This window comes from Prionailurus bengalensis, chromosome B3, assembly GCF_016509475.1.
Source record: "Prionailurus bengalensis isolate Pbe53 chromosome B3, Fcat_Pben_1.1_paternal_pri, whole genome shotgun sequence".
Classification (NCBI taxonomy): Eukaryota; Metazoa; Chordata; class Mammalia; order Carnivora; family Felidae; genus Prionailurus; species Prionailurus bengalensis.
In genome coordinates this window covers 74,803,455-74,819,065 of record NC_057355.1, presented here as the reverse complement: position 1 = coordinate 74,819,065, position 15,611 = coordinate 74,803,455, and the positions used below count along the sequence as shown (strand labels likewise).

The 15,611-nt window shown below is 56.4% G+C and overlaps 2 protein-coding genes across 4 annotated transcripts in view; one reads left to right on the top strand and one right to left on the bottom strand.

Annotated features, from left to right (window-relative positions):
- The window catches only part of NRL (neural retina leucine zipper), a 29,847-nt gene extending 22,965 nt beyond the window's left edge, over positions 1-6,882 (top strand). For 2 of the 3 annotated variants that reach the window (XM_043555867.1, XM_043555868.1), the window contains exons 2-3: positions 4,165-4,572; positions 5,479-6,882. In XM_043555867.1, the coding sequence (XP_043411802.1) occupies positions 4,192-4,572; positions 5,479-5,811 (714 nt within the window). In that variant the 5' untranslated portion in view covers positions 4,165-4,191 and the 3' untranslated portion in view covers positions 5,812-6,882. Of the gene's footprint in view, positions 1-2,384; positions 2,539-4,164; positions 4,573-5,478 lie in introns of those variants that run through there. The other variant, XM_043555866.1, reaches the window with a different exon arrangement.
- Positions 6,883-8,618: 1,736 nt separating this feature from the next.
- On the bottom strand, positions 8,619-15,209 carry CPNE6 (copine 6). The gene is made up of 17 exons (XM_043555865.1): positions 15,088-15,209; positions 13,573-13,744; positions 12,976-13,155; positions 12,538-12,612; positions 12,299-12,373; positions 12,069-12,152; positions 11,888-11,977; positions 11,427-11,531; positions 11,114-11,200; positions 10,834-10,893; positions 10,436-10,569; positions 10,294-10,348; positions 10,149-10,200; positions 9,687-9,820; positions 9,306-9,542; positions 8,923-9,097; positions 8,619-8,806 (listed from the first exon to the last, which is right to left on the bottom strand). The coding sequence occupies exons 2-16, from the start codon at positions 13,738-13,740 to the stop codon at positions 8,960-8,962; spliced, it is 1,674 nt and encodes a 557-aa protein (XP_043411800.1). The 5' UTR covers positions 13,741-13,744; positions 15,088-15,209; the 3' UTR covers positions 8,619-8,806; positions 8,923-8,959.
- Positions 15,210-15,611: the final 402 nt, after the last annotated feature.

The following is a 15,611-nucleotide window of genomic DNA, read 5'->3' as shown; positions in this document are numbered from 1 at the left end:
TGTCCCTTCCTTCTACTGCCTTTGTTCTTCTGGTCCCTTGTTCCTACCACCTCTCTTTTTACCCCTACTCCCTTCTTGGTGCTCTCCAGAAGACCTCGTCTCTCTTTTAGTTTGTCATGGCCCTTTGCCCACCTCTTCCATGTGCCTACATCCCTCCAACTCCTTTCGTACAAATCTGTGGGGAGCCACCGACTTGTTCTGCCTTCCATCCCAGGTCTATACCTACTGCCGCCTCAGCTAAGCCTTCTTGCCTCCCTTTCTCTGTTCTGTCATTTCTGAAGTCCACCTGCCTTCATCTTTTTCATTCTCATTTCCCGGTCCCCAGATGTCCTCGAGCCAGTCAGTCTCAGTACGCATCTCCCAGGCCCTGGTTCCACCCCCACCAAGGGGGCCCATTAACTACCTCTTGGGTCCCACTGGCTGCCGCGGCCTCTCGTCTCTGTGCCCTTGCCCATTTCCTCTGGCCTAGCCCTCACTTCCCGGACTCCTTTCCCTAGTCAGTGGCACCTGGTCTGAGCCCTGAGCGGCTCAGCTTGCCTGAGCTTGTTTAGTCTGACTCTTTTAGCCCGTTAGCAGCTTAGCCACCCCCTCCCCCAAACCTTTCCTTTGAGCCCTCCAGTAAACAAGAAGATCAGCACAGACCTGACAGCTGCTCGGGGGCAAGTGTCTGGACAGACCAGGCATGAGAAAGGGACTGCACTCAACACTTCCTATTTTTTCTGCAGCACAGGAAGTTCTGGGGTCTCTTTCCTGGCTATGTGCCTCAAAGCCACATTCCATGGACATGTACGCGAGATTCCCTGGTCTCTATGATCCCCATTCCCATTAAGTGGCCTTGTTCCTAGGCTCTGTTCTTCTGCAAAAACAACTGGATCCAGGCAATCACACTGAGAAGCCTTACTACTTGAACAACTACCGTGGTCTCTGCTCCACGAAATGCAGAACACATGTGGGAAAAGAATGATGTCATCTGATCTAGATCTTCTTATATGTGCGTACAGAGCATGATGGGAGAGACCATGCACACACACAGGGAAGCTGAATTGACTGTAGGTATTCTGTAGACCAGTGGTTCTCAAACTTCAGTGTTCATCAAAGTTGCCTAAAGCCTTATTAACACACAGATTTTTGAGGGCGGGGGCGGGGGGGGTCCCAAGCCCAGAGTTTCTGATTCAGTAGGTTTGAGGTGAGGCCAGAGAATATGCATTTCTAGCAAGTTCCCAGGTAATGCTGCTGGTTGGGGCCCACACTTTGAGAACCATTGTTTTAGGCCATCTGAACCTATCAGCTTTTCACCCAACACCTAAGACTGGGACCGTGTTAATTTTTATAACTGATGATCTTTAGGGCTGATGGACACCCAGATCTCTGACTTGGGACAGAGGACTTGTGAACCCCACAGGAACATTTGGGTATCCTCACCAGGTAGGGAATAAAGTTCTATTCTAGTACACACCTTGTTTTAAACAGCTTCAGACAGGTTTAAACACCTCCTTAGCTAATTCCTAGTATCCCTGGTCCAACTTCTACTCAGGGATAAGAGCTCTAAGAGGTGTTAGGGGATTAGGCTGAAAATGTAGGTCACCCCCTAGCCATCTGGGAACCAGGATGAGTGAGAGAGGAAGAGAGAGGGACGGAGACACACGCAGGGAAAAGGCGAGAGGAAGCAGAGGGCGTGTGAGGGCAGTTACAGAAGTCAGATGGATTGGTGGTGATTAGATTTCAGTGTCCCGAGGTGGCCCGGAAAGAAGGAGCAGAGATCCCCACTCTCCCTTCTCCTGCTCCTTCCCGCTGGCCTGCCTGTCCTGGGACTGGTCATCAAGAGTGGGAGAGGCTGCGGATTGGGTAGCCAAGTCCTAGCGATTCACCGTGGGGACAGTTGCCTGTCCTTCTAATAGGATAGCTGTGAGGAGTGTGTGGCCAGTCACAGTGGGAGTGAGGCAGGGGGCCAGAAATGTGAAGATTCCTGAAAGCAGAACCACTGACCCAACTGGCTAGGTGAAAGTGGGTTCATACCGTTTGTATTCCCCAAAACAACTGCCAAGGCACTGTAGAGCATTGGAGGGTGAGGGCGCCGGGAGCTTCTCTGGGCCTCTTTTCCAGTCCCAGGTTCTCAATCACTGAGGGCTGCGGGTGGTATTCACATGAGGGTGGCTGACTGGGCCAATGCAGCTCTCTGTACCAGGGAACTGAGCACCTGTGAGATGGACCATCAATGAGGAACTTTATTGGGGAAAATGCCCCCTTTCCTTCCTTGAGAACAGGCATACTCATCGTCTTCCCTCTTCTCATTCCCCCCTCAACCCCCCAGGCCAATGAGATATGCAAATGATCCCCTTACCTCATTGGCTGCAGGCCTGAGGACCACAGATGACCTCAGAGAGCTGGCCCTTTAAGAGTGCCCTGTGGGCTCAGTGCCCACAGCACCTTGTTCTGAGCACAGAGGCACCAGACCCTGATCAATGGGGTCTCCAGTCTCTGAGGAAACTGTGCCTGCCTGGCTCTGACACTGACCACATCATCTTTACCATCCCCCAAGTGAGTATATTTGGGGCCTACCTGGGTGCCAGGCCTCTCACCTATAGCCTCCGCCTCTGTCACCTGCTGTCTGCTCTCTGCTGTCTATTGTCAAGAATCCTCACACTTCTTTACCCTGCCCCACTCCCACCTGGCTGGCTTTATGTCCCTTACTGCTATCACATCAGAAAGATAAATAGCCCTCCTCACTTATCTCTTCGTTCAGTTCTCTCTGGACACCTCTCTCACTGTTTCACCATAGCCTCCCTGCCAAGGATCATTCCTTCAATCTGTTCTTTGTTCCTACCACCCCTGTCCTCTCAAGGGTGAGGGGTTCAGTAGATAGGGCAACAACCCTTCCCTGGGACAGGAAGACACAAGGACTTGTCCTTCCTCTCACCTCTCTGGGCAGAGCCTGAGGGTATGAGATGTCTAGAGAGAGAGCTACGTAGGCTTGGGGTATCAAGATGGGACCAGATGCCAAGCACTGGGGATAAGCACTCCCTGCCTTGCCCCTTCGGGGGCTGGCAGTGGGGCTATTGGAACTGGAAGCTGGGCTAGAGTGTGAGACTTCTGCCTCAGGAAGGATTCCTGAGGTCATCTAGCCTGAGGTTCCTCAGGTGAGCACACACTCTGCATGATAACAGGGAGGAGAGCTCCTGGGTGACATAAGTTTGGGATGCTCTGGGTTGAGGTTGAACAGATGGTTTACTGAAGGACTTCATAGATTAATATGTTGCTGTGCTTTGTGAATCTGCAAAACGTGGGGATAGGAGGTAGCATTTCTCAAATTTATCTGAGCATCGACTTCTTCTTGGGTATTTCTCACACTTGGTGTTTCCTGGAACACTCTTTGGGAAATGAGAAGGTCTAATTGCCTTTATTGAACAGAAGGGGAAACTGGGGTCAGGTGAACCGTCCAAGTTCATACAACATAGCAGGTTCTGAATAGAAGGAGGAAAACCAATCTTGGTTGGTTCTCTTTGGAGAGATTGGCTTGGGGAAAGATGGTCACCACTCAGTCCTGATCTTGCTAGAACTGACTCTAGGACCTTTCTTTTTCCCTTGGAAAGTCTCATGCTGCTATGCAAGGGATTAATTGATTGATTAACCCACAGAATAGATGTGCATTGAGGATCTTCTAGCGCAAGGCATTGGCCTAGGTGTTCTGAGAGAGAGATATAACAACGTTATCCCTATATATTAAAATTCACCTCATACATACCTTCCCATTGTCCTAAAATAGACACCTACTCTGTTACAGTTAATTAAGCAAAAATTTTTGATTGCTTGGAAATGGAATGATGTCTCTTGAGATGACAGAGCCTCTCAGTCTGTCCCAGCACTAGAGTTGGGAGTACTGCCATATTCCTCTTGTTTTTCAAAGCTCCCAGAGGCAACAGTGGGACCAGACTCCATGCTTTCATCTTCTTCAATCAGGCCTTTAAGCTGCTTGCTGGAGCCCCTGCCAACCTGAAAAGTTGCCTCAGTCCAGAGGTGACTATTTAGGGAACAGGGTTGCACCATCGCCCCTGCTTTCCAGAACTGTGGCTCTCCAGAACACTTGGACTTTGGAAGAAGGAGGTTCCCATAAGGAGGCTGGCAGGCAACCTCCAGGTGCTCCAAATCTCTCTTCTTTTTTTGCAGGTGCACCTCTCCCAATCCAGCCCCAGAATGGCACTGCCTCCCAGCCCCCTGGCTATGGAATACGTCAATGACTTTGACTTGATGAAATTTGAGGTAAAGCGGGAACCCTCTGAGGGGCGATCTGGCCCCCCAACAGCCTCACTGGGCTCCACACCCTACAGCTCAGTGCCTCCTTCACCCACCTTCAGTGATCCAGGCATGGTGGGGGCCACTGAGGCCCCCCGGCCAGGCCTGGAGGAGCTGTACTGGCTGGCCACCTTGCAGCAGCAGCTGGGGGCTGGGGAGGCACTGGGCCTGAGTCCTGAAGAGGCTGTTGAGCTGCTGCAGGGTCAGGGGCCAGTCCCTGTTGAGGGGCCCCACAGCTACTACCCAGGAAGCCCGGAGGAGACAGGAGCCCAGCATGCCCAGGTGAGTGATCAGTGAGTTGGGTTGAGGGGAGGCAGGGTGAGGGAGGACAGCCCAAGAGAGGAAGGAGAATTCCTGGAGAGGGTTATGGATTGGACAAGAGACAGAGGGCAGGAGAAGACAAGGGCCCTTGAAAAAAATCAGAGAGAGAAAACTATCTTCTGCCCCCTCCCTTTTCCCCAAATGGAGAGAAATGAGTAGTCTAAACCAGGAGGAAGAGGGAGAAAAGATTAAAAGAGGACCAAAAGGGGAGAGTTGAGAATTAAAGGAGAGCCGTTGATGACGGGAGGCAAATATACTCCGTCTGTGGAAACCAGGGAAAGAGTTGCGCTTGGAATTGAGTGGAGTTGAGACAGCGGGCACGGGAATGAGGTTGGCCTTTTCAAGACATCGTGCTTCCCCAGCCCCCAACCTTCTCAGGAAGGATTGGGACTCATCCTATTAATTATAGACACAGATGGGGGTGTTGAGGGCATTAGGATGTAATCCAAATCCGTTGAGGGTCACAGGGTTGCGGCCTTCAGGACAGGGGAGCGAGGTGCATTGACGGGGCGGGTTCCGTCTGGGCCGTGTCCGCCGGACACCCGGTGAGCCTGGAGCAGGACGCTAAGGACCTCGCTGCAGCGGCGCGGATTTCAGGCGCGCGACCCGCTAGCCAGACCGTGGGAGGCGGGGCCTGCAGTGCGGGGCGGACCCAAAGGGGGAGCGCGCCCCTCGGGGAGGAGGGGCTTGTTGGGATCTGGGGCGGGGTCTGGACTGCGGGGTAGATTCTGAGGAAGGGCGAGCATCTGGTAAAGGTGGAGGCCGGGGGCGGAGCCTTCCCGAGGGCGGGGTAGTCCGGCTCGAGACCTAAGTGTGGAGCGGGGAGGGACCCCGCGCTGACCCGCTCTCTGCCCTCTCCCTCTGCAGCTGGCGGAGCGGTTTTCGGACGCGGCGCTGGTGTCGATGTCTGTGCGGGAGCTAAACCGGCAGCTGCGGGGCTGCGGGCGCGACGAGGCGCTGCGGCTGAAGCAGAGGCGCCGCACGCTGAAAAACCGCGGTTACGCGCAGGCCTGCCGCTCCAAGCGGCTGCAGCAGCGGCGGGGGCTAGAGGCTGAGCGCGCCCGCCTGGCCGCCCAGCTGGACGCGCTGCGGGCCGAGGTGGCCCGTCTGGCCAGGGAGCGCGACCTCTACAAGGCTCGCTGTGACCGGCTGACCTCGAGCGGCCCCGGGGCCGGGGACCACGCCCACTTCTTCCTCTGAGTTGCTAGGGGCCGCCGAGTGGTGTAGTAGGTGGGTGGGGGACACCACCTAGAAGGCCACTTTGCCATTCACTAGATGGTTACTAGCGCCTTCTGGTGCCACTCTATTGTATGACTACATAAATATGCCCGAACTTCCTGGACCCTCAAGGCATGCTCCGACGTTAGAGGCTGGTCATTTTCTGGGAGAGAGGTCTTCGCAGGCAGGCAGCATACACAGCCCTCCACCTCCTGTTCCGCCCCACTTGACCAGGACACTGAGATCTGGAGGAGCCGGTGCCCGGACTGTTGTGGTGGGGGGCGGGTAAGAAGAGGCACGGATGATAGCTGGGTGACAGTGAATGGGAGGAGAGGGAGTGGTGTGACTTCCCCCTCAGTTTAGATTTTAATTCAAGGTTTTCAACCTGTAGTGCATTAAGGTGGTAATTAGCAATGAAGCAGTATTTTCATTCTGAGGCTTGTAAACACCCCATTTTAAGACTACTGCATTTTTCAAGATTTCAATCACCAACAAGACAGACTAGGAACTCTATCCATGAGGCTTTCATCGTATCCAACCCAGTGGCCTCCAGGGCCCAGAACAGCAAAGGTCTGAGGAACTGTAGGGGTGGTTGGTGCTGACTGGGAGAGAATTCTGGGCAGGAGTCTGGAGACCTGGGTGCTAGGGCCAGCTCTGCCACAGGATACCTCTGTCACCTTGAGAAAATCACTTGCTCCCTGGGTTTTGGTTACCTCATCTAATCCTGGATTGGATGACTTCTGACACCTTTCCAGTTTTGGCATCTCCTTGGTGTAGGAGCCCCAAGAGTCTTCCCAAGAACCCCCCAAGACAACCTCACCAAAGGGACTTCCTGTCCTGCTCCTGCTTCCTGATTGCAGCCTACGCGGTGGATGAGCCCATGCGCTGCTCCTCTGCTGCTCTCTCCAAGCTGCCTTGGCCTCCCGACCTGCATAGGGTACCCTTGCTACCTCCTGCCTTGCTGAGGGCTGAGGTGAGCCTTTGCCCAGCATGACAAGATGCTGAAAGAGTGTGGTTTTTGTGAATTAAACTTGAAGTTCAGGCAGAACTTTACACTATTGGCTAAATGTTCTTGCAATTTAAGAAGTGTTCATTCTTTAGCCTGGCTCCTGGTTCCTGTGTGTGTGTGTGTGTGTGTGTGTGTGTGTGCGTGCGCACACACACACGTGCGCGCACTGTGTCTCAGTTCTGGAGGCCCAATGAAAATGGGGTGGAAGCGTGGGGATTGGGCCAGATGGAGCCTCCTCCTCCCACCACCACTGCACAGAAGCCGAGGAGCATCAGTGACTGGGCCAGACCTATGGCTATCCTGAGGTCCCACAGTTGCCATGGTTACCCAGCCCTTTGGTTCATCTGCCTACAGAGAGAGTAGGCGGGGGCTCTGGGCAGAGCAGAGGCATTGAGCTGGGAGCAGCTACCTCACCAGCCACTGTCGTAGGTCCTCTAAGGGACATAATAAATAGGGAGAAGCAGTCGAGGGTGGGGAAGAGGCTCCCATATGTCTCTCTTCCTTTCTGCCCCCTCTATCCACCCCCTCCCCAGCTGTCTCTTCCCATCACAGTTCTTGTTCTCTCCTCCCCCTCCTCTAGCCCAGCTCATCCCTCTTCCACTCAGGAGCCTGCAATGGGAGGCATCTCCTCCATCTCCCCCAGGATTTCTTTCTCTTTTCCTCTCCTTCTCTACCACTGGCCACCGGCCACCCTCTCTGGCTCTGGCTCCTCTATCTGAGTGGCTCACAGAGCCTCTCCTCCTTCATCTCCTTCCACATGCATCATTGAAGAAAGAGGCTGGGGCAGGGAGGGTCCCTCCAGGGTCCCATCTCTTCTTCTCTTGCTCTGGATATCACCTGTGTCCTCGCCTGCTCTCTGGAGCTGCAGTCCAGACCCAACACCGCTCTTGCACACCTTCCTTAACTGGCTGGGTTCCTGCACAGCACACACATGGGCAGAAATGCCATTCACAGGCACCTACCCCCATACACGCAATCAGCCCACATAAGCATACACCTGAATCTCAAGATGAGGCTCACATGGATACACTTCACAGAAGCTGCACACTAGTGATTAAGAGTGTGGGCACAGATGGGTTTGGGCTCAAGTTCCAGGCCCACCAGTTCTTTGATGATGGGTGAATTTAAATGGAACGTCACTTGATTTGTGAGAGTGGGTACATTTAAAGCACGTAGCACAAAGTTTAGCACATGCCAAACAATAGCGTTTTACTGCTGTTGTTAATGTTATTAAGAGTACCCAGCCTGACTTCCTGAACCATTACATTAAGACCACACTCATGGACAGGCAGGGATGTGCAGTGCATGAGCACACACATTCGCACACCCAGGAAAACCAGGCTGCACAGACCTTAGATGCTCCCTTTATATTCATAATTCATTAACAGACCTGCTGCCCTCCTTCAGTCCCCGCCCAACACCCCTTCTCGGCCCGCCCCACAGCTGTGTGGGGGCTGGAGTTCAGCTCATGGGGGACTCAGCTGGGCTTCTCTGGAGGCAGCTGTAAGAGGGCATCAACCTGCCCCTTTGACAGCCCCTTATTACCCACCCCCCCCATCTCTGGTAATTAACCTTCATGGTGCTGGGCCCCCTGGGGTTGGGAGGTGAGGGTAAGGGCTCATCAGATCCCACTGGCACACAGTTGGGGTGAAACTGCTGAGATACCAAGCTGCTGGGGAGCTCTGGCTCAGATTTTGAAAGGTGCTGGTCCTCGTTTCTTAATGGCGTGTATGGTTGGGTGGGTGTTGGGCATCTGAGACATGATGGATAGAGGCTGAGGTGCTAGGAGTGGTTCCCTTTATTAATGGCCAGAAAGTCAGGATCACTGAAGAAAGTCACAAGGCTGAGGGGTATGGGGCCTGGAGAGATAGAGCAGGGCTCACCACACACTTCCAGGACCTAGGGGGCACAGCCGGTCCAAGAGGGAGAGGCACTGGTCACTCGAATCACAAGGGTCAGGACAGGCACCTGGGACAGGGGAGGATAGTCATAAGCACCTTCCTCTACACAACATTGAGCCCAGATGGGCTCCACCAAACACCACCTTGCACCCCTGTCCACCCCTTTGGGCCCCCAGGACTCACTGAGAGGCTGAGGGAGTGTCGGTCCGGTAGGAGGCAGTCACGGGCTAGGGCTGGGGGTCGTGGCCGGTGTGCAAGGCCTGGGAGCCCCTGGGCTGATGCCCTGGCTGGCGTAGTACTCCACCACCTGCCTGGGCACCTCAGCCAGGACACACTTAGCAAGCGCAGAGGGTGCGGCCTGGGAGTAGGGGCGGGGACGTGGTTGGGGGGGGCGAAGACTGGGGAGGGGGAGAGGCCAGGCGAGGGGGCGGGGCTTCGGGGTGGCCATATGGGCTCCATCCAGCCTCCCTCACAAGCCTTCAACCCGGTTTGGGAGAGGCTGGTCAGATTGGAGGGCCTGAGGAGCTGGGGAGTCCTTTGGCCAGTGGGGGGCACCAGGCACTCACATCCTTGAAGTCCCGGAAGGGCACGAACTGGACGATGTCGCGGGCCGCGGGCACCCCTCGGGGGCAGCGCAAGGTACCGTCGTCGCCATCCAGCAGCCGCATGTCTGAGAAGTCCGCATTGCCCACACCCACAATGATGATGGACATGGGCAGGCGGGAGGCACGCACAATAGCTGTGCGTGTCTCGGCCATGTCACTCACCACGCCGTCGGTGAGCACCAGCAGCACCGAGTACTTCTGAAAGCAGACAGAAGGGAGGAAGGGTAGGCTCTGTGTGTAAGGGCTTTGGCACCCACCCCAAGCCCGGCCCTGGCCCTGGCCCCAGGCCCACCAGAGGACACCCAGTGGGGTAGTGCCTGGTTGCCTGCTTCGTCTCCTCACCGTGGCTTGGCCAGTGCTCTGCTCTCGCTGAGCTGGCTCCGCCACGCGGTTGATGATGGGGGCCACGTTGGTGGGGCCATAGAGCTGGATCTGGGGTAGGCACCGTCGGTAGGAGGCGATGACCCCCGAGATCTCTGTAGGCCAGGAGGTGAGGCCAGCAGACATTAGCAGGGAGCCCTTCCTGACACCCCTTCCAACCAAGGAGGTCCTTCCCTATCTCACGACTGCCTGGCCCCTTAAGTTCCTCACTAAGCAGGAGAGTTGGATGGTCCAGGCTCTGGGAGAGGAGGGTGGGCAGATGCTGGGTCAGGAGCTGGGAGTCCCAAATGAAGACAGGAGCTGAGTGGGCCAAAGGGCAGGGGGCCGGCCCATGAGGATGGAATCTATCCCCCTGCATGGGGTGTATCAGCTGCGTACGGTGTATGGGGGGAGGCGGGGCTGGTGAAAATCTCCTCTCTTTACCTTCACATTCAGGGTTTTCCGGGTCAAAGTTGATAGCAAAGTCATGGGACACCTGTGAGGGTAAGGTGAGGGCAGCGAGAAGATGTCCTTTCCTTCCTTTCTGACTCTCCCACCAAATCCTCCCTTCCTCTCAAACCCAGCCTACCTCGAAGTTGGGGGGGATTCGAGCCCCAAAGCCAAATGCTGGAAACCGTTTATCACTGGGGAGAAGAAAAGCCGGGGGGGGGGGCATTGGGCAAGGCCTCTGTGCCCATCACCCCCCTCCCCTACCTCCCCCCGCCTCCTACCTGTCGTAGTCTTGGCAGATGCCTCCCACTGCACGCAGGGCTTGCAGGTAGTGGTTGGGCTGGCGGGGGCTGAGGCAGTGTAGGGACTGACTGCTCCTTGGGTCCCCGTTGGAGGCCGTGAAGTCGATGGCCACCTAGTGGAGGTGGAAAAGGGTCTCAGTGCATCTATGAGAGCTAACAGAGGCTAGCCCAGAGCTAAGGTCTGCAGGGGAGGACCCAGGTAAGTCCAGTCAAGCCCACAGGTAGCTTCATCATGGAGTGGGGTGAGGAGTACAGGGTGACAATGCTAAGGCTCATGAGCGGCCCCAGCAGGGGCAGTGGGGATTTGGGGCTCCTTCTGTTCGTGATGTGCTTAGCCCCTTCCTCTTGCCTGTGTCCCCCATCCCCTGGGTCTTTACCGTGAAGCTGATCTGGCAGCCGCCCATGATATAATCCAGGAAGGTGTGCACCTTCTCCACCTAGCAGGAGAGGGAAGAGGTAAAGTAGCAGGATGGTCTTTTGAGGAGGGAGCTGAGGGGGGCGGGCTTCTGTGGGGAAAGTGGAAGGGACAAAAGTGTGTGAGGTTGAAGTTCCCAGTGGGATAGGGCAAGCCTTCTCAGTTCCCAGAGGAGGAGACACTGGTCTTTGAAAAAAGGATTGAATCTGAGCAGCCAGCTTGAGGCAGGCACCGGAATTTACCGTGCACTGGGCCAGTACCACGGTCCCCGAGCTCTTGTAGTTCTTCTTCTTGTCCCGGTACTTGGGGTTGATACAGTCCCACTGCATCTAGATCCCACACACCCCACAAGTCTACAGTCACAATTCCATCAGGCAACCCCTGGTCTCCCTTCCAGAAGAGCCTCCCAGAGTAAGACCCCCATGGCTCAGTCCTTAGACCGAGCCTGGGAACTTTCCACCCCCTCGTCCTATTGCATGTAATGGGCTCTTCAGCACCCTTAGAATTCTCCCAGGGATCTGGGTGGGATTCTGGGAGCTAGGGTCTTTGTGGCACCTCCTGCCCAGGGTTTGCCGTTCCTTCCTGCATCTCCTGGAATGTGCTGGTGAACTCGCCGATGAAGTCATGCTTCCCGCTCGAGTCATAGTCATACACCAGGAACTGAGAAGGCAAGGAGGGGAGGCAAGAGGGTCAGGGTGCTTTGCAGTGGTTCCTGGGGGCAGGGGATGGACTTAGGGAGGTAAGGGGCTAATAGTCCCTAGGCCCAAACAGATGTCCTTAAGCTGCCTAAAGAGGCTACCTGCTGAACTTTATTCTTTGGCTCAATCTGGCAGGGACTTTGGCCTTGATAAAAGGCACACATCGTAGGAACACTGAACTGTGACTGGGTCTTTACCCCACAGTGGGAAGGGCTTATCACATGAGGGAGGGGAAGGGGCTTGACACGCTCAGGAGGAATGTCTCAGACAGAGGCTAGATGCTCCAATAGGCTGCCCTTGCTTGGCGGGGGGCCTCACCTTGAGAGGCCGGTGGACATCACAGCTGCATAGGGAGTGCAGGGACAGGCGGAATGGCTCCCAGCTGGGATTCAGGTTGTTCTTCACCACCTTGGAGAGGCACCCGAGAGCTGGTCACCTTCTCTCTAGGTTTCCCTGCTCTGCTCTTCCTCCCTCCTTCCCCACAGCTCCAGGCACCAACCTCCGTCCTCCAGACGAGCTGGTCACTCTGGTCCCCATTGGTCTTATAGATCTCCATGAAAGGGTCAGATTTGCTGAACAGATCCTGAACAGAGGAAAGGACCCATGGGCCTGATGAGGTCTGCAAGGGGAGGGAGCTAACACTGAGTAGGGAGCAGCACTGATTTATCTTGAGTGGGGGCCTCGGCTCTCTAACAGGGAAGATGGGGGCCTGGACCCTGGGTTTCCAACCTTGTTGTCCAGCTTGTGGGCTCTGAAGGTGAGTTGCACATAGTCATTGGTGCCAGATACCTCCTCAGCCACAATCTGCAAAGGGGAAACAAGTGCAGGATTCCCCCCTACCACACAAAGGGCCACCTTATGCCCTTTCCCTTAGGTGGAAGCCAGTCCTGGGCATGATGTTACCATGGATGTCCATGCAGGGGCATTGAATGCCGTGCCCAAGGGTCAGTATAGGTGACTTTGCCTACCGTGATGGTGGACTTGCCCGCAGTCTTCCCATTCTTCAGCAGCAATGGCTTAGTGACCTTGGTTTGTGACACAATCTGGAGATGAAGGTAGAGGGAGATCCAGCTGTGACCCGAGCCCCCCCCCCCCCCCGCTTTGGCCAAGGAACAGCCCCCCCCCCCCTGCTTTGGCCAAGGAACAAGGGACAGGGTAAAAATATCCTTAGAGTGCTCACAGGGGCTATACTTGGGCTAGGGTTGGATGTAATTTCCACAGCAACATTAAGAGGTAGGCATACGACCCCCATTGTTTAGATGAGGAAACTAAGACTCAGAGAGGTTAAACATCTTGCCCAAGGCTGCACAGCCAGTGAATGGTGGAATGGGGTCCAAGCCCAGACTGAACTAACTCCAGAGCTTATTCTCTGTTATTTTGGGGGTAGGGTGGATGAGAAGGCAAACCTGGCCCAAGGTGCATTCTGTAGAGCCGAGGAAGGTGTCATTGCGGGGGCTAGTGGCTCCATCCTCAGCGTCAAACACGTGGAACTGCAGGGGCTGCTTCTCCTCAAAAAAGTACTCAAGGGCCAGCACCCGAGAGAAAACAGGGCTGGAGCAGGAGCGTAGGACCTCTGTGTGCTCCACCTGCGGCAGGGGGCAAGGGCCCTCTGGGAACCCAGGCTACTTTTCCCTGCCCTGGACCACCCTGCTCATGCCAGGTTTCCTCAGGCTCCTGTATCCCCAGGGACTAGCTCTTCCCTTGTTAGGCTGACCCCCGAGCTCAGGCTGCTGCCAGCCCACTGGACCGTCAGTCCTTTGAGGCTCTGATAAGGCCTTTGGGAGCTGTGCCACAGCCGATCCCAGGACCCTGTAGGACTCTGTGGCTCTAAAATGGTTTGTGTTTGTAATGATGACCCACCTGTCTCCAAGGTTACCCCCACAGCCTAGAATAGGCCCCTCAGAGTCCTTACATTCTCCTGTGAGGCTTTCCTTGCCCCTTCCCAGCCCCTCCTCCTTCCCAGGCTAGGAGGTTAGTTAAGATAAGACCCAGCCCATTCTCACCTCCACCCACTGCTCATCAGAGTAGAGCTTGAGCAGCACGCAGGGGTGGGGCTTGGTGAGTGTGTCTCGGTCCAAGAGGCCATGGCAGGACACCCGCAGCTCCACCCGCGAGGCCCCCAGCGTCATGGCTGGGGGCTCAGGCACCCATCCCATCTCAGGGTCCGACATGTCACTGTGGGGACAGAGCAGATGGCCTGGACACTGGAAAGGGAACATCTGCCAGGGGAGGGGTCTGTCTTCTGGAAACCTGGGCCCCATACCCCACCTTGTCCTGCTTCCTGAGGCCCTGGGATCTTACGGATCTCCTGCTTCCCCCCTACCCACCCCCACCCCTGCCCTCAGCTTAGCTTCCTTGGCTGGAGCTGTGGACAAGGAGGGCAGAGGACCTGAGCTTCCCACTCTTGCACAGCCCTATGCCTCTGTCACCCCTGCTGACCTACTATGCATGGATGGGGTTGGAGAGGGCTGGGGGTGTGGGGGGTTCCTGGCAGTCTTGGCTCCTAGGCCATCGATTGATCCATGCTTTCTGCTACCTCAGCACCTTCTGCTATTTCCCGACTGATGTTTGAGCCAACACTGCACTCAGTCTTGGCACGAGGGAGCTGAACTGGGGCACGGGGGTGGGGACATGGGTGGAGGAGCCCCTGGAAGTCTGAAGGGGATGGGCCGCAAGAATGGAGTCTGCAGTGGGCAGGAGGAGGCAGGTTGTAAGATGCCCTGCGGGGCTGTCCTTATCCACCTCCCCCTACTCATCTCCTGGGTGACTTACGGCAAGGGAGGGGTGGTGGGCTTGGGGAGTTAGAGACAGAGCCCCGTCCCCGCTGAGAGCTCCTCCAGGTTCCTGGCAGGGGCTCCCACTATGACAACTCCTGCTTCCCTCCCCACCTCCCCTGTTCTCACACTTCTTGGCAGCACTGGCACTGTCTCTTAGCGACAGGATTTTTGGGGAGCCACAACCCCCTCCATGCTGCCCGTGGGATGCACGCACGCCACCCTCCCCCAGCAGTGGTATCAAGCCTCGGGCAGCAGCAGGCAGGGGTATGCTGGCCCGAGTTCACGGCTGGTCAGTCCATCTATCTGTGTCTGTCCACATCTCAGGGTGAGGCTGTCTGATCCCATGTCGTGCTTCCCCCAAGCGAGTGTGCGTTGGTGTGTCTGAATGCCCCCACCCTGTGTGTCTGTGCCCTAGTCGTGTGTCTGTATCCAGGAGGGTGTGCCAGTTCCCGTACCTCCCTCAGAACCGGGACCCTTCTCTGGCTGGGTTCCCCCCCTCCCCATAGCGCGTGCCTTTCTGGATATGTGAGGGAGGGTCTGGGTGGGCGGGTGGGGGTCTCTGCCTTCCTGCCACAAGTCTCCCAGTTCTCGCAGGGCCCCTGAGATGGGCAGGTGCATGTGGTGGTGAGGGGATCGGGCAGGACTGGAGACCTCTCTGGGGGCTGGGGGGAGATGTTGTTACGGAGACTGGGCCAGGCTGGGCCAGGCTGGGGCTGGGCTAGGGAGGAAGGGGAGGCTCACCTGGGCTCTAGTCGGGGGGCTCCTCTCTCCGGCTCTCTGGCCCTGGCCCTGACTCCCTTGCTTCTCCAGCCGCTGGCGCCGGCTCCGGCTCCGGCTCTGCTGCTATTTATGGGGCCTGGATGGGGAGGGGTGGGGGGGCCGCAGCACCAGCTCCCCCCCGCACAGACCGGTTGGGAGGGAGAAGAGGGGAGGGGCAGGGCCACTGCCTGGGAGGAAGCCACAGAGCCGGGGGAGGAGGGCGGGCCGGGGGTGGCTCAGAGGCAGGACCCCCACAGACACAGTGACACACATCTTCCCCTTCACACCACACCCATGCACACATTGTGGCAGTGTGTGCACGCACACACATTCACACCAGGAGACGATGGAGACACACGCACCCACGGCTCGTGGGCTCACACGTATCCTGACACACACAGGCGCCAGCACCATAAACTCACTGTGACACCACGACAGTTACAGCCCTACGGATACACAGAAGGAAACACACCCAGTCTCAGCACTCTCCACATCGCGCTTGTGAA

Coding starts and splice junctions, on each gene's coding strand:
- CPNE6 (XM_043555865.1), bottom strand. CDS start 13,740: ATGTCGGACCCTGAGATGGGATGGGTGCCTGAGCCCCCAGCCATGACG. Junction 13,156..13,572: donor CTGATGAGCAGTGGGTGGAG/GTGAGAATGGGC, acceptor CCCCTGCCGCAG/GTGGAGCACACAGAGGTCCT. Junction 10,349..10,435: donor ATCTGCCAAGACTACGACAG/GTAGGAGGCGGG, acceptor TCTTCTCCCCAG/TGATAAACGGTTTCCAGCAT.